Raw genomic sequence first — 22,319 nt, forward strand, 5'->3', positions numbered from 1 at the left:
CAAATAGATTTAGATCGAATTATTTTTCATTCAATGGAAAATTATTTTTGTTTTGAAGCTGTCATTTTAATTTTGCATATTGATAAGAAAATCTGACTTTCATTTTAAAGCGAATAAGAAGAGTCACATGATCTGTTCAAAATGGCGAACCTTGATATAAGATTGAAGAAAATTAACAAAATATACAAAGAAGGGGTACCAAGTTTTATCAAACTAGATCTAATCATCTAGATTATAAAATATCTTGATCTTCTTTTTTTTTGTTAATTAAAACGTAGATCTATTTGTATTTCTAGATCTAGACGAGTTTCTAGACATCCTTAGGATTCCTAGATCGTAGATCATATACTTAGCTGTAGCTATAGTATATTTATACTAATTACTTTAAATTACTAATGACAGTAATGATAATGGCCATAATGACGTCTAATCATAGTTTCATATGATATTGAATTGATAGATCTAAGTCTAAGTCATGATTATATAAATATATAATCATAATAATATGTCATAATGATAAGTTTGTTTAAAAGTTTGTAATAAATATTATAATATAAAATAAATTTAATAATCTTAATTTCTGAAGGAACATAAAAAAGTTTTTAGATAAAAATAAAAGGGTTACAAAGTGTAACACTAATACTAGTTTTTTTTAAATTTAAATGTCTATAGAAAGACATTGTGCTATGTCTTATACTCTATTGTATTTATAAGTATAACTTATAGTTATAGAGAACTGGCTTACTTTTCTTATTGAAACTATTGAAAGACTCTTTTGAATTTTAATGTTAATACTGTTTTATAACCCAGGATGTCATCGCTGGTGTTGTAGTGGTTCAAAGCAAAGGAGAACTGCAGCATCAAGGGATAACATTAGTTATGGAAGGAATGGTTAACTTACAGCTTAGTGCTAAAAGTGTTGGACTTTTTGAAGCATTTTACAATTCTTTAAAGGTAATTTTATAACGCATTGAAAGTCTAACTTTAAAAAAAAATACTAATATCTACACTGTCTACAGTATGTAAAATATTATTCTAACATGAGGTTTGTGATACATGTGGCTTACTTTTCAAAACTAGTAATCTCTTCCCCTCTCTGATAATCAATGATGTTTGTTTGTTTGTTTTGTTTTACTTATTTCGGATGTTACTTCAGAGTTGAAGATAATTACTTCCTAGTCCTAACCTCCCGCAGGACGACGGGGGGTGGGAGCGGGCAGGGTTTGAACCCGGGACCATCGATAAGTCCGAACGACAGTCCAGCATGCAAACCGCACGACCAGAAACTAGCTATTTGACTTGATCAGTGACTGGAAATGTGGAAAGATAATAAAAGAAGGGAAATAATCACTCTATTGAGAAATAAAAATGTGAAAACCTGAAAGTAAATGTTCTGGGTTGTTTTAATATATATACATATATTCTAATAAGGAAAAAAATTGTGCTTTTTATGCTTTCTGTCAGTTGTATGTTATCATTTACAGGCATTGAAAAGTGTAGGGGTGTGAGCTAGAGTTGTCTTTTTCTTTTCTTTTTTTAATTCTCTTTATCTATTCCTTAATCCTTTCATAAGAGTAAAAGTTCCCCTTTCAGACCTTGTGAGTTATAGGGCTGATCTGTTTCTGTGGCCCACGGGTAACGAGGGTGTCATACAGCCAGCATAATGACCAACCACCAATACTTTTCCCCAAGATATTCATTAGAGCTGGATGGACTCAGAGGCACAAAAAGATCCTGTAATTAAAAATCCCAGTCTTCACAGAGATTGGAACCTGGGGCCCCCAACTCAGAAGCTGAGTTTTTACCTCTCAGCCACCGCGCCTCCCTATCCTTTCATAAGACCAAGCAATAAAAGATTTTTTTATTTTAAGAATAATACCTGGTTAGGTTAACCTTCATCATTATTTTGATCTTAAAACTGATCATACAAATTAAAACAAGATTCTCAAAAGAGAAGAAATTTAAGGAATTACCAAAAATTAGTTGGTTATGAGGCAAGAGGCCGCATGTGTAATTGGGAAACATGAAAATGAGGTTAATCTATGAGGTATGTGAAGCTTGTTGTGCTAAGATATTTTTACGTTCATCTGTTCTTTTTCTTCCTGTCTTTATTAACATGTTAGTGGTTGATTATAGATTAGTTATCTGAGCACATAAAGGCAGCACAGAAAAACCTTCTCCCAGGTACCCCCTCCCCCACCGGTCCACAAATGAGATTGGACCGCAGCGTTCTGTGTATGCTATAAGTATGAAAGTAGCGCTATATAAAAGATATAATAACCTTTTTATTTTATTTAGTTATTATATTCTACATTAATGTATCTTTTTTAAGAATTTCTTTTATAATATTCAGTTTCAACAAAGTTATAGGGTATTGTATTGAGTTTTTAAACATTTGTAGAATTTCAGATGAATTGATTTGCTGCTCAAAAATTCTTTTTAAAATTTTAATTAGCACATATATATCCATTAAAATTTGTTTAAGATTTATACATAAAATGTTATTTTTAATTATAGCCTATACAACTTCTTCATTACTCCCTGGAGGTAGCCAAACCTGGGAAATTCCCTTCTGGCAACACAGAAATACCATTTGAGGTTCCTCTCAAACCTAAAGTTGGCAAAACCCTCTATGAAACTTACCATGGAGTATTTGTTAATATCCAGGTAAAGAACCATAACAATAAATTCAATTAAACTTATCAATCTATTGACTTATCTTTTTTTCAAGCAATTTGTCATTTTGAATATATTTTATGGTCAAGTAAGAGGCTGCTACAATTGCACATTATTTGTAAAATGTTTCGGATGTTGCTTCAGATTTTGAAGATAATTACATCTAACCCAAGGCTCTTGCAGGATGACGGGATGGCAGCAGGCAGGGTTTGAACCTACTACCTTCGAGATCACTGAATGTTAGTCCAGAGTGCATGCCACATGACCTAGCTATTGACTCAATACTACTGTTTCAAATTTGTCAATGCTTTTATAAAATAAAAGCTTGATCAAACAGGATTTATTTTTTTTTTTTACAATAAAATATTTCATTCTTTCTCAGAACAAATTAAAAAATATGAAGATTATAAAGTCAGTACATTTGAAGTTTACTTTCTAATGAACAAAAAAAAAAAGCATTTAACTTAACATGAAGTATTCTGAATTTAAAGTCAATTTGTTCACAAATTTGAATTTAGAAATTGGTCAATGATTTATTTTGTTTTATAGCAGAGACTTTCAAAAAATATTTTTAGCTAGCCCAATCAATTCCATTATATCAGAGTTTCTAATGTGTTTGTCTAGTTAAAATCATTCTGTATATTTTTATAATACTTTTTTGTTAACCTGACAGTATCTTGTTAGAGTTGAAATGAAAAGATCTTTACTCAACAAAGATCTACAAAAGCAAACAGAGTTTATCATTGAATATAAGGTAAGAATATTTAGTTTAACTCATTTTAAACAGTATTGTTTCCTTTCAATACTAAAAGTTCTATAGAGTACATGAGAATTCAATTATAGAGGTCGCATAGGCAGGGCGTCACAAATTTTATTACTTTTTAACTGCCACACCATTCTAAAGAATTGCAAAGTCAATTTCAAATTTTTAAAATCTAATCCATTTTTTGAAAGTGTGATGACTAAGTGGTAAAGTACTTAGCTTATGAACTGAAGAGTCTCTGGTTCAACGTTTGGTAAATGCTAGGATTTTGAGTTTCTGGATTTTTAGCATTTAGTCCATCCAATTCTAATATGTATCTGACATTAGTTGGGGAAAAAGTAAAGGCAGTTGGTTATTGTGCTGGTCACAGAATTGTTTTTTTGCTATTTTATGTTTAATTATTATATATTTTAAAACTTTAAAAAAAATCTAAATTAATTGTTACTAGTGGAATATTGGAATATGCCTATTTATATTTAATATCACAGATTACAAGGATACTTTAAATGCAACAAAATAAATGACACATTCATATCCATAATTTTAGAAATTCAAAAGGAAAAAACTTCAATATTTGTCTTATCTGCACCATATAAAGTTTGTGAACAGTTTGTTATTTCTTGGTAACCTCAAATGACCTTTTTTTTTATTTTCAACATAGACCAATGAGAAATAGAGAAGTTGTATGAAAAATGTATTTGATGCACATTTTTAGATTAAGTGACCATTGATATAAGAACACAAAATATTGGTAACCAAAACATTAAAAGCACATTAAATGTTCAAAATAATAATACTGTCTTCTATAGATTGCAAGGTCTGAAAAGGGTTTACCTTTACTATTTTTGTTTGCGCTGAATCTCAAATTGCTTTTTATGTTATCTAGTTTTTAACTATTCACTTTTTTTTTCCCCCTTTTCAATTACAGACTCAAGATGAAAAAGCCAAAACTAAATTAATTAACTTTACCATCACACCTGAAACCTTGACAAATGTAAAAGAGGTAAATATGGTAGTAGTTAATTTACAGCATAATTTGTTAAAAGTAAAGTTAACGTCATCACATTTGTACATGGAATTAAATGTATTGTAATTGTTCCCTGTATAAAAGTTATATATATATATATATATATATATATATATATATATATATATATATATATATATATATCTTATGTATTTTATATAAAATCAATAATTTGTTGTTTTTTTTGCCTTTAGAAACAAAATGTTCCAAAATTTAAAGTCAAAGGTCATATTGATTCTTCATGTTTACAAATAACAAAACCTTTAACAGGAGAGGTAAGCAACTTTCTTTTCTTAACATTTGTACAACATTTGTGCTTTACATGTAATTCTTTTATTTGTTATTCTTGAAGGAGTGTACAGTGATTTTTATTTACAAATGAAAAACATCTATACTATCCAGCTATATTCACATGATTTTTCGAAACAAGAAACACTTAAACTATTGCAAATGTAAATGAGAGACCCAGTAAAGAATAATTCATAATAATAATAATATTAATAAACCAGATGAAAAGGAAGTTTTGTATTGCACAAAACTTGTAGGCATCCCCTATTGGTCTTTCATGCTAAGACATTAAACTATTATGCAAACTCACATCTATCTGTTGCGTACACTTCTGGATTAACACCAACGGTCTTGAAATCTTGTTTTAAAATATTTTATATTGTAGACCCTGCCAGGCTACTGACCTCAATCTGTATAGGATATCGTTCCCGCGATATAAAATGCCCAGGCTTTCATCTTGCTTATTCAAAGCCCTAATCTTAAAAACTGGACACTCCTGCTTCGCCTTTGGCACAAGAATGTCTGTCAAGAATAGGACTCTACAGTCACATGAAAATTAGTTCTATGAGATGAACCACAGTCGTTCTAGGACTGAAGGAGGCCAACAAACAAACAATATTGTTGTAACTCTGCGCCAGTGTCTATAGTGCACTTCTCTGGCCCTGCAACATTTTTGTTTGGGTCAGTATGTCACCAGCACAGAATTTAGTTCTTATTTTTTTACAGTTAACTTCATCCGTCCTGGTTTTAGAAAATAAAAGTGAATGTGACATGTTGAACTACAATTCAAGCTTGACATTTTAAGCTTCTTTTTCTATAGAACTCTTCAACAAGTAAACATTACAATAAGTAAACTTTATTGTTAAAGTAGTAGTATCTAATTCCTACACTTTTCATATTAAATCTGAGTTAGAATGACTCCAATACTTTTCTGATGAATCAATTTGCGTTTTAATTAGCAATCATACTGAGGATTTTCATATGATAATGTTTATAGGGCACAATCTTCTTATGAGAAGTGTCAATGAGTGTTATTGTCATTTTAAAAAAATAGATTTGGTGATTTTTGCAACTAAAAAAAAAGGGGGACTTTTAAAAGCATTTCATAAATATATTCTTATGTCTCCTATAGTTAATTGTAGAACAATGTGAAGCTCAAATCAAGTCCATTGAAATACAACTTGTTCGAGTAGAAACCTGTGGATGTGCAGAAGGCTTTGCAAAAGATGGTAAGTTATTTTTATAAATTGAGATAAAAATTGATTATAACAGCAATTTTTGAAAAGGGCATCATGTGGTCATAAACAATTTAAAACAAAGCAGGCTTTTGAAATTATATTCTACACACGAAAACTGGATATACTTTATAAGCTAGTGCTAAAAACATCATGGGATTGTTGTTCCTTGTCCATTACAATGGTTTTGGTTGTGGAATACGTATTGGTAATTTCGAGAGTTAAATCTGATGACTCAATATCCATTTGTATGCCTGTGATTCTAGTGTTGGTGAAGAACCAACAGAATCTCTATTTTCGAAATAGACTAATTTAATTTCCCATGTTGAAATGCTAAATTTAAAGTTCACACACTGTACTGTAATAACACATAATAGAATTCAAATTTCATAATAAATTCACATTAATAGAATTAAAATGAAGCTTAAAACTTTTAGACTCAACAAACTGATTAGAGCCCTGATACAAGTTCATCTCTTCTTTTATAGATTTCCCGAAACTCTGCGACTGAATGTTCTGATAGACTACTGGAATTATCTCCCCTGCATTATTTACTCTTCTGTTTAAAAACTCAAAGCTATCAAGCTATATTTTGTTTGTAGACACTTCTCTGGCAATCTTGATGCCTAAACCACATGACAGTGTCATTGTAAATGCATTCACAGTGACAGGAATGTGGAAAGTACATTTTATATTCAATACAAAAGTAATGTGCAAACCATTTCAATCACATTAAATTTTCCTTCTTATATATATATTTTAAATTTTCAATCATTGTTTGAATGTGATAAGCTCAAGAGTTTTACAATTATTATTTGTGCCTCAAACTAACTATATCTGCTGCTTTGGGGTTAGACAAACTAGGGTTTGATCGCTGGAAGATTAACTTACTAACCCCAGTCTAGTCACTTGCCGACTGGATGATATCTTCTGTGCATTGAGGTATCAGTACCTAGCTCTTGCACTCTTCACATGCAACTAAAGAAACAACTTGCGCTAACAGTCAAGATGTTGTATTTCAACTCAGTTAGTTGAACATTTCTAGAATATGTACAAGTGCCGGTATACAAAGTTTAATAACATCAATCTATCAACAAGAAACAATAAAATATATGGACACACATGACATCAACTAAATTTTATCCTGTCCTTTTCTCATTAATATTCTCTCTGCTCTTCTTCTCTAAATAAAAAATAAGATAAGTCTGGGGAATCTATAAATTTAGACGTTTCAGTAAACTCACAATCTGACTTGTGACGATAGGAAATCTTATGTTTTTTATTTCACTAACCTCCCTTTGCTTGCTTGCTAATAATATTCATGCTGTTTGTCCCCAGCCACTGAGATACAGAACATCCAAATAGCTGATGGAGATGTGGCTCGTAACATGGCTATTCCAATCTACATGGTTTTTCCTAGATTGTTTACATGTCCGTCACTATCAACAAATAATTTTAAAGTTGGTAAGTTGGCTAGTTCATTTTAAGATTTACTTCATTCAAACCTGTTTCTGCTTTAAAAGTTGCATTAAAATCCTTAGGAAACAAAAAAAATATATTTATCATATTCCTTAAAAAATAAGCACATTAAAAAATAGAAAATATTTAGATTCAAAAATTGGATATTTTATATACAGGAAAAAAGTCTCATTATCACTAAATTTCAATGATTGGCCTTATACACTGTGGTATTCACCATCACCTATCCCTTAGTTTGTTGGACCATTGGGGCACCATACAAGAACTGTCAACCGTCTTTCTCCATTCCTCTCTGTCTTTTGCCTTGAATAGAATTTCATTCACTGACAGACCCGTCCATTCTTTGTATGTTGTTTTACCATCGCTTTCTCTGTCAGCCTCTTCTTCTTTTTCCTGGTACTGTTCCTTGAAGGAAGGTCTTTGCAAGCCCTGAAGACCATGTAATATGGACATAGAGTTTTAGTTTCTGTTATTTACAATAGTTAACAGGTCATTGTGTGGTCCATTCGCTGTAGCAACTATCTCTAATCTCTTTGTTTGTGATGCAGTCTTTAAATTTGATACCTAGGATCCTTCTCTAGCATCTCAATTCCATTGCTAGGATCCTCCTCTCTAGCTCTGTGCCAGTGTCCAAGACTCACAAGCATATAAGAATGTGGCCATGACCAGGGAGCACATCAGTCTGACTTTGGTGTCAAGGGCTATGCCTTTATCTTTCCATATTGTTTTGAGTTTTGCAAGTGCTGCTGTGGACTGTGCAATTGGGCCAGTAGTTCAGGTTTGGTTCCCTCATCTGAGATGATAGCTCTGAGGTATTTAAAACTACTGACACTTGTCAGCTTTTCACCTCCAATGCTGATACCCCTTTTAAAGCCCTGTTGGCTATCTGTCATAATTTGAGTTTTTTTCAGCATTTATTTGCATACCATATGCTGCGAAGTCTTGTCTATGCACTTCACCAAATCAACTAGTTCTTCTTCTGCCCCTGCGAGGCATCAGTGAAGAGCAAGCTAGTAATTCTTCTTCCACCGATGCTTACATTTTTTTTTTTATTCTGAAAGAAACAAGCTGTTTATGTATTATGTCATTGTTTGTTGTTGAAAATGCTCGAAAGGATGTGATGTAATAAAATAAGAACTTAAATGTTTAATATCTATGTCTTTATGTATTTACTTTTGTGTCCATTGTTATACATTATTGTAATTCTCTGTAGAAACAGAACAGTTGCCCTTTAATTACCTCACAAAATTTGTTATGGGCAAAACAAAACAATAACAGCTTAACGTTGATCTGTTAAAAAAAAAAAATGAATGTTCCTTCAGATTTGAAGGTTATTACACTCTAGCATAAATCTTCCTTTGGACAGAAATCAAAGGTTAGGGTTTGAATCTGAATCCATTGAACAACAGTCCACACGACCAGGCAGCCATCATATACTCTCACACCTGTTGGTCAATTGGGTGAACTTAAACTTACCTAGGGACCACTAGGTATAGAAGAAAAACCTAGCCTTAAGAACTTAGTTGTTTAACAGTTAGTGCTTGAGCTATAAAGGAAGTAACCCTTGAGGGATTATGGCCTAAATTGTGCCGATGTGCCAAAAATATCAAATACCTAGCCTAAATTATTTTCTACGAAATCCCATTTATTTAATTACAGCCATTTCATTCAATTAACATTTCTCATTTCAGACTTTGAGATCAACATTGTTGTGGTGTTTGTGGATGATCATCTTGTGACAGAAAATTTCCCTCTTAAATTGACACGATTTTAATGTTCACATGTGATCACACTTTAAAACAAATACATTTCTTGAAGAAGAAAAAACTTCCCAACTTTGTATTATACACACAAGCTATTTAAAAAGAAAAAAATGTATATGAAAAGGATGACAAGAATTATAATAACTTATAAGATTCTATAACTTTTTAACATTTGCAATACCCATGTTTGAAAATGAGAAAAAATATGAAATTAAAATTTTAACAAAAAGATTATTATAATTTGTCAAAATGGAAAAAAAATAAATTTTTTTATCTAATTAAGTTTGCTAGTCCGAAGATGTTGAAAAATGTTGTGCATGTAAATATTGTTATTGTTGCTGTGCTTATCTGGCACATCAAAGTAGTATCACAGGGCTATATAAGTACTGATACCTTGATGGTATAGGACTCGATTGTTTGAACAAAAGGCTGTTGTTAACATTTTAATGAGAATCTTTTTAACTGTTATAATAATGTGTATATTTTTTTTTAACTTGATGTTACCAGTAAAATGCTATTTGTTATAAGAAATGTTTATTATTGCCCCCATGTATATTTATTATTTAAAATTGCATTTATAATAAATGATATATTTCATTTTGATTTATATATTCTGATTACCTTAGCTGCTATTATTAAATCAGTAGGGGAATCCTTGTTTGTAACCATGAATGAAAAAACTAAAAGGAATTGTTGTACAATTTCTTACATTCTAAATAACAAAACTGCATAAACCTTCACTTCACACACACTTTTGTGAATAAATATCCACTTGAAAGCTTGAGTTAGCCTTTAATATTATCACCCATCTCCCTCAAATGTCCACTTGAAAGCTTGAGTTAGCCTTTTAATATAATCACCCATCTCCCCCCTCCCCCTCTATTTGTTTCATATCTACTTAAATGTCTTCAGCCATATAGCACAATTTGTTGATCAGGTAAAAGTGCAAAAGTTATCCCAAGGCTTTAATTATCAACGTGGCATTATTTTGAAATGAGATTTTAAAAGATGAGCTACCTATTTTTTTTCCTTGCCATAAAATGAAGCAGGTTGAAAAATAACACAATAACCCAGGCAGTATAATTATAAAACTAAGTCAAATTACTTTGAACACAATGTGTCATCTAATTAGTAGCTTCAACTACAGTGTAAAAATAAAATGTATTGAAAGAACTGAATTGAATGACTTTTTTTTTTACTTTCTTCATACTTTCTAGTGATGCCTGGCAACATTTATGTTTCTGGAAGCATCTGCAATAATGGTGTAGTTTCTAGACAGCTTTCTTTGAACCTTTGAAAATCTCCTTTGTGTGAATATAGTTTTCGAAAGGTTCAAAAGATATCCTGTTGTTGTGCCTATGCCATGTATGTGATATATTTGCCTTCTAACCTTTTAGTGCTTTGTATGCAATTAAACAAATGCAAGTCAACTGTTTTCTAGGCTAATTGATGAGCATGTGGATCATCAACCAAGGATTGTAACTTCTGGTCTTGCAGCTGACATAACCAACTTGGCTAATAAAATAATCATGCAGAAATCACTCTCAAAGTAAAGACCATTATCTATTTGTAGGAGGTAAAGTGCTTGGTTTTCGAACCAAGGGGTCCCCGGTTAGAATCCTGATGCCGACTGGGATTTTTAATTTTGGGATCATTAGGGCACCTCTGAGTTCAGCCAGCTCTGACATTAGTTGGGAAAAAATGAATGCCGTTGGTCTTTGTGCTGGCCACTTGACAACCTAGTTAATTGTGGGTCATAGAAACAGATAGCAAGACAGATTTCAATTACATTCTGTATATGCCTTCCATACTCCAATAACATGCTCGATCCCTTCAGCCACACGTCTTCACAAGCATCACACTCTGTGGTCCTATTGATCAAGGGGGGGCCTCTTGCACAACTCTATTATGTAGACTGCAGTGCAGCATACCAATACTAAATAACATGGAAGGACCACTGCCTATCAATTCTCTTTCTCAAAAATTAACTAGGATACATGTATATAAAATGTGAATTTTTAGTTACTGTTTTTTTTTACAATAATAAATGTTTACTGCTAACTGTTAGTATCTATAGAATATACAAGAAAACACTCAAATTAAGTTTAAGATTATAAATTATATATATTAGATACAAAATGACAAAACTGTAGGTACATAAGTTGTTTTTTTTTAATGTAATTATTGTTTCACTTCCTTATATAACCTCCCTTTTCATGTATCTTAAAAGTAATGTAACTTTAAGACTTAACGATGAAATAACTTTTGATTGATTAATTTAAAATAAAACCACTTTCAAAAGAAGAATAAAGCATCTATAGCACCTAAACTTATTAATCTGGATTTTTCATATTATTTCTTGTTATCTAAACCTGACGGATGGACAGATATACAGATAGAGTATTAGAGTAGACCACACAAAGTCAAAATAAAGATCTAGATCTAGCTAGGTTTAAACTCTAATCTAATGGCTTTTTCTCTCACGAAGTGCCCAATACCTAAATTTATATAGGTAATGTTTTTGTATCTCATTGCGACAAGATGAAAAAACATAACTTTTTTCGATTACGACAACAAACTCATTATCGATATACGGTTAAGACACTTCCTGTTATGTTAAAAACAAAATGTTGCTGAGGTCGTATGCAATTATTTTACATTGTGCTAAGCGAAATCTTAGCAGATCATCTTGTCTTTGTGGAATAAAGTCACGTAAACCTTGGGATAAAAGATTCCCAGTAAGGGAAGAAGATGTTGGTCCTGATGCTAAAGGAGGAAGTGTTGAAATGGCCGAAGCCTTACCCGAGCAAAGTAATTTTAAAAATTAGAAAAAAAAAAACACTTTTTTTTGGCATGTGACTTGTCTGACAGAAGTTGTCTTTGATGTCATTGTTACACTTTGTGTCTCTCCAGATCTAGAGTCTAAATCAATACATTTAAAAAAATTATAGATCTAGAGTAATCTAGACATTTAGAATGCTTTTAGAGGCATTAGAGCATGGAATGGGTTGCCTGAGGTAGCCAAGAAAACCAGCCACTTGGGTTGGCAGAATTTATTCAGGCTTGTTAGTAGGTCTTAGGTCATTGGTTAATAATAATATGCATGACGCGTAGGAAGTAACTACTCAGTACTGTATCATATTATCATATCATATCAAGATTAAAGATAAGATTCTAGATAAAATAATTTATAATCTAAAATACACATTACACATCTCTATTGTCTATTATGATCGATATTAATATATATAATTTTATATATATAATTTTATATTTAAAAAAATTCTCATAAGAGTTTAAGACACATCTTATACAAGAGTTGCATTACATTACACACTAGTGACAGTGTCCCATAGTATGCCCATACCATAATATTAAATTATATGATCTAATCTAGATTCTAGATCTAATTCTCGAAAAAATGCAATTGCAAGAATGGGCAAAAATGTTGCATTTATAAATAAATTATATATTAGGGGTGCACCGGATAGTACTTTTTGATATCCTGCCGGGGCCGGATATGACCGGATAGTAAAATTTGATATTCGGCCGGAGCCAGAGCCCTAAGTGTCTTGTTAATAGCTTGTGTTGCTGAACATTTTACGAAACTGTTAAATAACATACCTATATTGGTTGGTTTTATTTTTTTTCCTTTTATATACTATACGTTATTGTTTTAAACTCTGTTACTGATTGATTTATTCAAGTTTAATAGTATTTCTAAAAATCTGTATAGCATGAGTGTGTCTGTGTGTATGTACGATGTCACCAACTGTAAAGGATGTGTGTAGGAAGGTCAATGAAAATAATGTTAGTATATATTTAACTAGTTACTAATGTAAATCTCATAAGTAAAGTGCAATCTGCCTTGTCGGATGTATGTGTTCATGAATTTGAGACCAACAACCTGGTCAGATATACCTAGTGAGGCAACACATGTAGTCCTAGTGTAATGTGTATAGTTGTTTGTGTTAACCATCAAGCATTGTTATTTCCTTGAGCATACGCACGCAATAGAGTTGGGCGTCAGTAAAAAAAGATAACACATTGGCATGGTCAGTCAAGCATGTAGATAAATTATACCCGTCCACTAGTTAGAGGTCAAGGGTTGTTTTTTTTTATACACTCCAGCATATTGTTTCTTTGTTTGCTAGATATAACTGCGGTACTATTGTTCAATTTATTTTATGCGATTTTGAAATTTACTGTAAGGTTTTCCGTTATTTATTAAGTCAAAAGAATTAAACAATGAAATTAGCTTTCTTTCTAAAGATTTTAATACAAGGCAAAAAAATACACACACGCAAACATGTACATCTTTGTTTTATTTTATTGTGCAAAGAACGTATGTAAGAAATATTAAATGCAAAGAACTATGTTAGAAACATCTTCCTTAATTATTACTTAGACTTAGGTCCTCCCGCGCCTTTCGGCGCATTGGGCGGCAAGCTGTCTCCATAATGATCTGTCACTGGCAATGTCTGAAGCCTCTTCCCATCTGGTGTCCACTGTTCTGAGGTCCTCCATGAAGGTGTGTCGCCAGGTAATACGAGGACGTCCCTGTTTGCGCTTTCCTCGTTTTGGCTTCCATGTTATCGCAACTCTTGGTGTGCGTAATTCATTTTGACGTAGAACATGTCCCGCAAACCTCATGCGACGCTCAGTCACAACCTCACTAAGTGTTCGACTCCCAGTTCGGCAAAGGATTTCCTTGTTTGAGATCCGGTCTGTGTAACTGACTCCCAAAATCCGTCTCAGCCATCTCTGTTGAGCCACATTTAGTCTTTTCTCAATTTTGACAGATGACTTCCACGTCTCACATGCATATGTAGCAGTTGGAATGACGATTGTGTTGAGAAGGTGTATTTTTGTCTCGAGTCCAATGGCTTGGCTAGTCCAAATAGGCTGCAGCCTTTGGAAAATGCTCCCTGCCTTTCCTATTCGGCACGCTACATCATGGTAAGCATCTCCATCATTTGTTATGATGCTGCCAAGGTACGTGAACTTGTCCAGCTCTTCAAGCTTTGACTCGCCAAGTCTGACGGGGACACCCTTTGCCTTATATCCCACTCGCATAATTTTAGTCTTATCCAAGTTTATGCGGAGGCCAATTTTGGGTGCCTCTCTGTCTAGGCTCTCCGTCATTTCTTGAATGCATTTATTTGTAGCCCCGAGTAGTGCAACATCATCAGCAAAGTCCAAGTCCGTCAATCGGAGTTGTTCATGCCATGGAATACCAAAGGCAGTCTGGTTCATTGCTCTCCTCATTATGTAGTCGATGGCTAGGAGGAAAAGGAAGGGAGATAAGATGCACCCCTGTCTCACACCTGTCTCGATTGCAAAAAACTCTGTTGTTCCCTCTTCTGTTTTAATGCAGCAACTAGACTGACTGTAAAGGTGTCGTAGGATTATTACTTATTAATTATTTTATTCGTGGTTTCAGTAACTGTTACAAAAGGGAACGATAGTAAACCTATGGATGTCAGGTGTGTAAAAGTCGTCCTAGCCTGATACACAGTGGCTAAGTACGCATCTTAAGTAAAAAAAAATACTAATAACAAGGAGTTAATTGACTGTCACAAATTATTAAAAATATTGTTATCAAATCAAGACACTTAACTGCAGGAGTAATATTCAAGTTAACACGTTAAAAAAATTATTTAACTTAATATTTATTGACAGTGTAATATCCTTTGTAAACACGTGTTTTTTCATTCTGGCTTAAAAATGGTCAATGTCTATCAATAAATTGGGTGTCAAGGATCAAAGAAATAAAATAAAGAGTAGGGGGTGTTTAGCTCTCCATTTAAAGATGGCCCTGGTCATGTCTTCTACAAAATAATTAGTTACTGGCTTACTGGGCTATATAATCTCGCGGTTTGTGTTCTGTGTAGCTAAAGGTCACTCTTTTAGGTGCATGTGATCTTTAGTCCAGCTTACTAATTGAGATTTATGTTCAAGTAACTCGGCACAATTGAAAAGGTGTGGCCTCTAGCCCAACCACGTGATTATGATTTTTCTCCAAATAAGCAAACTCTTTGTCTGGATACCCGTGTAGATGTTTGGCTTGAAGTCCAGTCCACCCCACCCCACCCCCTCCCAATTAAGATTAACTACTAAGTAAACAAACATAGTTCCCTCGTGTGACCTCAAGAGAGTGCTTACGTCGCTTACGTTCATCGTATCTGACTTGTGGTCACCTGTCAATCAATGAACTCAATGTGATGGACTAATCAAATAAAAAGGGGAGGGAGTTGTTCATCTGGAAATATACAAATATACCTGGTTACCTTAGAGGTGTGGCTATGGTAGTCCAGCCCCCGTAATAAAGATTAACTACTAAATAAACAAACTCAGTTCCCTCTAGAGAGTGTCAATACGCTGACACCTACGTCCATCATATTTAACTTGTGGTCACCTGCCTATAAAAAAAACTCATTGTGATGGACTAAACAAAAGGGGTGGGAGTTGTTCATCTCTACCTCTGGAGACAGACGTCTGGTCAGCATGACGTAGTCAAGGAATGTAGCATTTTAACGTTAACTAACCTACTCAAAGGTCAAGACAAATTGAAAAATGTGCCAGCCATTGCTGCTCTGTATGTAAAGCGCATTTATGATGTAAAGTTTCATTTCTATTTTTATTAAGTTATTAACACGCCTTGTCTTTATAATAAACGATGTTTGGTGCATATTCATAATGGCTCTATTTTTAAGCACATTATTTTGTTTTAATATAAACATTAATACATTCTACAACAGACATTAATGGAACGAGGTCCACTTTATGCATATTAAATAGGTGTATTTTTTTACTATCCGGTAGTGATATCTGACCGGAGCCGAATAGCACCAGATAGTAAAAAATGCCGGATATTCGGCAGAAGCCGGAGCGACTGTCCGGTGCACCCCTAATATATATATATATTTATACTCAACTAAGCAAGATAAATTTTCAGTTTTGTGCCAGAAGAATATAGAAATTACCTACCAGACCTGCCTATCATTAAAAGCTAAATGTTTATTTATATAAATATAAAATTCAAAAAGTGGGAGGAACTTGCTTATAAATGTTTATTGTGAAATATAATATGTAATAGTGATTTTTCCATTAATTAAGCTTAACAGACATTTTGCTAGCAAAAGAAACTTGGATTTGTGAAAATGTGTTTTTAAGAGTTAAAGTCTCTGAGGCATTTTAAAAACAGACCTGGAGGTTGTTGTAATGCTTGTAGATCTACCATTGGAAATGAACATTTCATTGGCAAGACAAATTGACAATTTACGCTTTTTAAAAACTTTTCTTTAAAGACACATTGCAGCAGAAAAGGGTGCATCACTTATTTCATTCAGCATCTAGACTAACTTTAGATTGATGTGTTTTATTACTTTAAAGAAGCTGTGTTAGGCAAAGCAACTTAAGGCCAATACAGAATTTGCATGAGGTTACAAACTCTAAGATCTTGAAGCACATCAGCGCAAGGTGGCTGAGTATTAAGAAATGTTTACCAAGACTTCTGGAGAACTGGGAGTCTTAACAAATCTGTTTCTGCAAGTGAAAAGCTAAAGACAGATTTTTATTTTCTGGTTGATGCTCTTCAACCATTTAATCACATTGACGTAGAAAAGCAAAGTGCGTCCCCAATGATTAATGTTTTAAGGAGAAGGCTTGAAAAGATAATCAAATCTTTGCTCATTTTTTTTTGTTAAACCATCTGCCATGGTTAGCAAAGACATATTGGTGGTTAATATTGATGTTGCAACAAGCATCAAAGATTCATCAAACATTCACATAGGTCAGTCAGCAAGTGATTTAATTAAAAGATGAGGTTCACCTTAGAAAGAAACATGTGAAATAAAAGAATTTTATGATGGATTTAAAAAATGGTATGTCATATGACTTCTTGTAGCATATTTTATAAATAAGCTACCACTCTGCTGAAAATGTCCTTCAATAGTCACCAAAATATGCAACTATAGATTCAACATGGTCAGCTATAGCAGAGTTAAAAGAAAATAATGAGCCAATGTTCAAACTTTGATGATGTCTGGTTTGACTATTCCTCTTTCACCTGCTCATTGTGAGTGCATTTTCTCATTTGTGAGAAATAAAGTAAGACTGATGCTAGAAGTAGCCTCTGTATAGACTAGAAGCATTGCCGATATACAAATCAGGGCCAGAAAATGCATTGGATCATCAGAGATATACTGATGTTGAGTTGAAAGATATGAACACTATTTATATGAAATCTCTCCCAAAAGATACTTGCTTAGAAAATGTAAACATATCATTGTAAATACTTAAAATTGATCTGGATGTAAATAAATTAATAAAAAAAAGGTAAGCAATTTTCACTAATTAATTTAAATATTATTTCAATTTATATTGTGAAAAAAATAGTGTTTCATGCATGTGTTACACTTTGAGGTCCCAAAATACATATATTATGACATTCAGTGCTACACATTTGGACTTTTTTGGGTAGGCAGGTCTGATATACACCCATGTTTGGTCACATACATCTAATAATACAGACTAGTACGACAATAATTTAAAAATCACAATACACTAAATAAAGCTAATTTGTAAAAAGATTTCCATTAACAATAAATGTATTCTTGTAGGACAAGTATTTAAGCAACTGTAGATAGTAAATTGGAAATATTTTTTTTAAATGTAAATTTATTATTGAATGAATATCTTTACATTAATTTTGTAGGATGCTGGTTGGCATATTTCTCGTAGGCTTGTCATCCATAGCAGTATTACAGTACTTACAACAATTACAGGAACTACTGTATTTGCAAAATGTAAATTAAAAGGACTTCTTTAGAACATAATAAACAGTTTTATATACATGATGTCATTCCAATTTGCATGATTCTATTTGATGAACATAACTTCATGCTTCACTTAAAATACTTTCACACCCCTATAAGTTCATTGCTTATAATCAAAGAAAACTATTAACTTCAGCTTATAAACTTTAACTAATAATTTCAACTCAAACTATGTACTTCTCTTGACTACATACTTGTAACTAACTTCTTCTAATTGCATACTTAGGATCACTGGCACGACATGGCCTAAATTCTGCCGATGTGCCTAAACTCAAACTGCATACTTCAACTAACCTGTCAACTACATACTTGTACTGTTTAACTAAAATACTACAACTTTTACTGTAGATGCGCAATCTTTCATACGACATTACTTCTCATCATACCTAAATCATGTTCACTATATTTACATTTTCACACTCTATATTCACAAAATTCATTAAAGTATAATAAGGTCAAATAAGTTAACTATTTTGACTGCGACAAATTACTTATGAAAAAAAATCAGAAAAGCTATGACCTATGATGTTGGCTGAACATACTAGCAGAAATAGGGTCACACATGCTGCTAGATGCTTTTTGTGGATTGTAAGTGATGTATATATGCTTTAATATTTATTGCAGCTTTAAATTCAAAATTAATTAAGAAAACTAATTAGAAGTTTCTTTATTCTGTTGGCCTGTAAACATTTCAGTTGATTTAATTCCTATCACTGCCATTTCTTTACAGTTGTGGCACCAACGGGCATTATTCACAGGGTAACTAAAGAATTCATTCACATCCCTGAGATGGTACCTGAATTTATAGTCCCAGATTTAACTGGATTTGAGGTAATTGATTATATACTTTCAGAAAAAAAAAATTCTAGTTTAACTTCTGGCTACTTTGAGACTTACCGGTACATCATATATTCTGGTCTAAGACTGTTGATGCATGATTGTTCTTACTGAAGAAGTTGTTTCATGTGTTCTCTTATTTCTCTATATTTAATTCAGCATTTTTTCACATAAAAATATTGTATCTAGTGCTGCCATTATATATTTAACATGTATGCATCATTCCCTGTTTCAGCGCTTAGATTTGCATTTGTAATAATTAAACATTTTTACCATTTTCCCTTGCTTAAAAATATTTCTTTGTATATTTTAATTTATCGCAACTCTACTGTCATAGTTCAAGACACAGGTGACGAGGTAGTGATCTGAGTAAATGTTTTTAACTCTTTCTATTACGTGGTGAACTGCTTAAAAAAATTTTTTTCCCAGTTTTTCGATTCAAGATGTTTTTATAAAAATGAAAGAAAATTCATCCAATTATGGCCCGGTGACCTTGATCAATAATATCTCCAAGTTCTTCTCTGATATAATAATATTCTCAAGTTCTCCTGTCTATTAATGCCTTGCCTTCTAATTCTCCTGAAAAATAATATCTCTAAATAATTTTTTTTTTTATTTTTTTTTTTCTTCCAGTTGAAGCCTTATGTGTCTTATAAAGCAACAGAAATAAACCAAGGACCTCTAACTCCAGTAGAAATTTTCAATTCAGTTTATGCCCCAAAGTTAGAGGACGATTTCAAGGCTGGCAAAGTGAAAGTTGAGAATGACAAAATCACACTGGCAGATGGAAAAGTTATAAAGATTAAACATGAAAGTGCCACGTGACAATATAGATAATTTTGTTACGATTTCTTTGCATTGTGATCATCTTTTGTGTATGTCATTTATTTTTAAATTAAAAAATACATACTAATACGTTTTTTTTCTTTTTATTAATTAATCATTTGTTTATTTAATGCAGAATTTCATGAGCTCCTTCAATCGTAAGACTTCAGTGGCTCATCTGGTGATGAGTCTTCTGGTGGGTGTTGGTTATGGACAGAATGTTGTCACCCATACATACGTTCCCTTTTTTCCATGCTGCTGTTTAGCTGAAAGGAATGTCAATAATACAGTTTGGGGTCAGTAGCCTCACAGGGTCTGCCATAGTGTAGCCCAATGTGCTACAAGCTGCATAAAAATCACCCACTCCTAATTTACTCTCAGAAATGACTTCCCAAGCCTTTCCTGTGTTAGGATTTAATTGCAACGCAGTGAAAATTTGGATTCAGAGTTTTCTGTCTCTAGTAGGAAACCAAGGTTAAAAAGCCCTTTCTCCTGTCAGTGTTAACAGTCCTCTTAGCCACCTCTTAAGGCCATTTGGTAGACTAGTTAGAATCTACTGGTATTTAGGACACATGCATGTAAGGTAGATTATATCCATTGCCATTCCAACAATAACAACCACCAATACTAATTAAATTGTGACATAATCATTGTATTAAATTATAAATGCATAATTTGAACAGTGTAGAAACATCTTCTACATCTATCGTTTTACAAATAAAATAATAATTTCATAAGCTTTCCTTAGTGTTGATATAATGTTGCAATTAGCAATCTTTTTTTAAAAAAAAAGATCTTCTGTGATCTAGGTGTTCATTTAATAAATTTTCAAACTGACTCAAACTTATCTTCAATGATCTCACAAGTAAATATGACGATTACATGAATTCCTTTTTCGGTTTAAATAAACATTCCGTAGAAAATCATAAAATATAACAGATACAGAGATTAAACTAAAATAGTATTTTTCCTTGAATAATTCAAGCATTCGCATGTATGTTTGAATAGCACTTGAAAGACTATTCATGCCTGAATTTGTATTGAACACAGCTCCTAATGTTTGAAGGCTTGCACACAGTGCAAGGGCTAAGGAAACAAAGGTCCAATATTTTTCTGTATGATAAACAATGTCAGCAGAAATATAAGTACTGGTAATGCTATTAAGTAATCAACATAAGCAGTATTATTTTCACCATCTAATCTTCCCACACCATTTTTTCATACTTTTAAATTAAAACTTTCCTAATACAGAACTAATTAATATGACTTTGAATATTTCATATGAAAGAACTAATAAGTGTTCATTAATGATATACAATGTAGTAACTAATTTATTTCAATTTTAAAATGTGTATGATATTTTTAAAATTTCGAAAGAAGATTAATTCAAAAATGTACTTAAGGAAATAAATTAACTATTTAAAAGTAGGCCTATGTTACATAAAACTAATTATGAAAATGTGTATAGGCCTAATCTTTATGATTCCATTTGGCAGTAAGATTCAGTGACCTCCCTATCTGAGAAATTCCCATACTTACTCATCAAAGATTTCTGAAGAAAGAAAAAAAAGCAATGAATATATGAACTCCAAATAAACAATAAATATACTATAAAAACCTAGCAAATTCACACACAGGCTATTTTTATAATACAAATTAAGTCAGCAATCGTTTCCTTCCATTCTGAGCACACAAAAAAAGCATTCTTCACTAGCTCATACGCTGCGAAAGACCCACCAATGGGTCATCTCTTTGGTAAGCAACAAAGGCTTAAATATTTTCCACACACACATGTATCTTCCTTGTAAAGTTTTTGGTTCTTGCAAAACAGTTTCATTATTTTTTTTACCGAAGATTTCCTGAATTTTCGCTTTTGAAAATTGCACTTCACGAATAGAAGGCATTTTAGTGTTTCCACCTTTAACCGTTTCACTGGTCCACAGAGAATAATATTTCATTGTTTCTGGTGAGTACAAAACGAATTCAGCGATCTTTTTTTATTTCTCCATAGTGCAATGAAAATAAAGGAGAATTTGAAACAAGTGAGCATCGATCATTACATTCGTGTAATCCTTTGATGAAGCGAACTTTCACATAGTTAATTTCGCCTAATATCATTGATATGCAAAGGGGGAAAGTTTTAACCCAATTAATTGCCATCTTTCTAACACATACTTCCTGTATTGAAGATGACGCTGACGAATTGGCTACTTCTTTCCCTGAGCTGTACTCGGCAAATAAGCATATGAGTTTCATACCAGATACTGAAATCTTACAGTTGTCTAACATGAACAGTATCAATGCCACGGTTAAAAAGGTCCCAATTTCGATGGGCGGGACATGTAGTCCGCATGCCTGACAATTGCCTTACCAAACGACTTCTGTATGGGGAGTTGTGTGCAGGAAAGCGCTCCCAATTGGGGGGGGGGGGGGTCAATACAGTGCTATAAAGACACCCTTAAGAACTCCTTCGAGGAGTGTGACATTGACATTCACAGCTGGGAAGCACTAGCTCTCGATAATTGCTCATGGCGTCAAGCTGTGATTGTCGGAGTCACGAGATACGAAGCAAGGAGAGTGGCCAGA

At 32.8% G+C, this 22,319-nt stretch overlaps 2 protein-coding genes across 2 annotated transcripts; both read left to right on the forward strand.

Annotated features, from left to right (window-relative positions):
- The first annotated feature begins 38 nt into the window (after nt 1-38).
- Nucleotides 39-10,409, forward strand: LOC106055134 (vacuolar protein sorting-associated protein 26C-like). The gene is made up of 9 exons (XM_056009774.1): nt 39-195; nt 811-954; nt 2,518-2,667; nt 3,350-3,430; nt 4,368-4,442; nt 4,661-4,741; nt 5,887-5,983; nt 7,328-7,453; nt 9,160-10,409. The coding sequence occupies exons 1-9, from the start codon at nt 142-144 to the stop codon at nt 9,240-9,242; spliced, it is 891 nt and encodes a 296-aa protein (XP_055865749.1). The 5' UTR covers nt 39-141; the 3' UTR covers nt 9,243-10,409.
- Nucleotides 10,410-11,810: 1,401 nt separating this feature from the next.
- LOC106055147 (39S ribosomal protein L41, mitochondrial-like) lies at nt 11,811-19,823 on the forward strand. Its single transcript, XM_013211292.2, has 3 exons — nt 11,811-12,042; nt 18,802-18,902; nt 19,542-19,823. Exons 1-3 carry the CDS (start codon nt 11,859-11,861, stop codon nt 19,731-19,733), a joined length of 477 nt encoding a protein of 158 aa, XP_013066746.2. The 5' UTR covers nt 11,811-11,858; the 3' UTR covers nt 19,734-19,823.
- Nucleotides 19,824-22,319: the final 2,496 nt, after the last annotated feature.

The sequence above is a fragment of the Biomphalaria glabrata genome, chromosome 14, assembly GCF_947242115.1.
Source record: "Biomphalaria glabrata chromosome 14, xgBioGlab47.1, whole genome shotgun sequence".
Lineage (NCBI taxonomy): Eukaryota > Metazoa > Mollusca > Gastropoda > Planorbidae > Biomphalaria > Biomphalaria glabrata.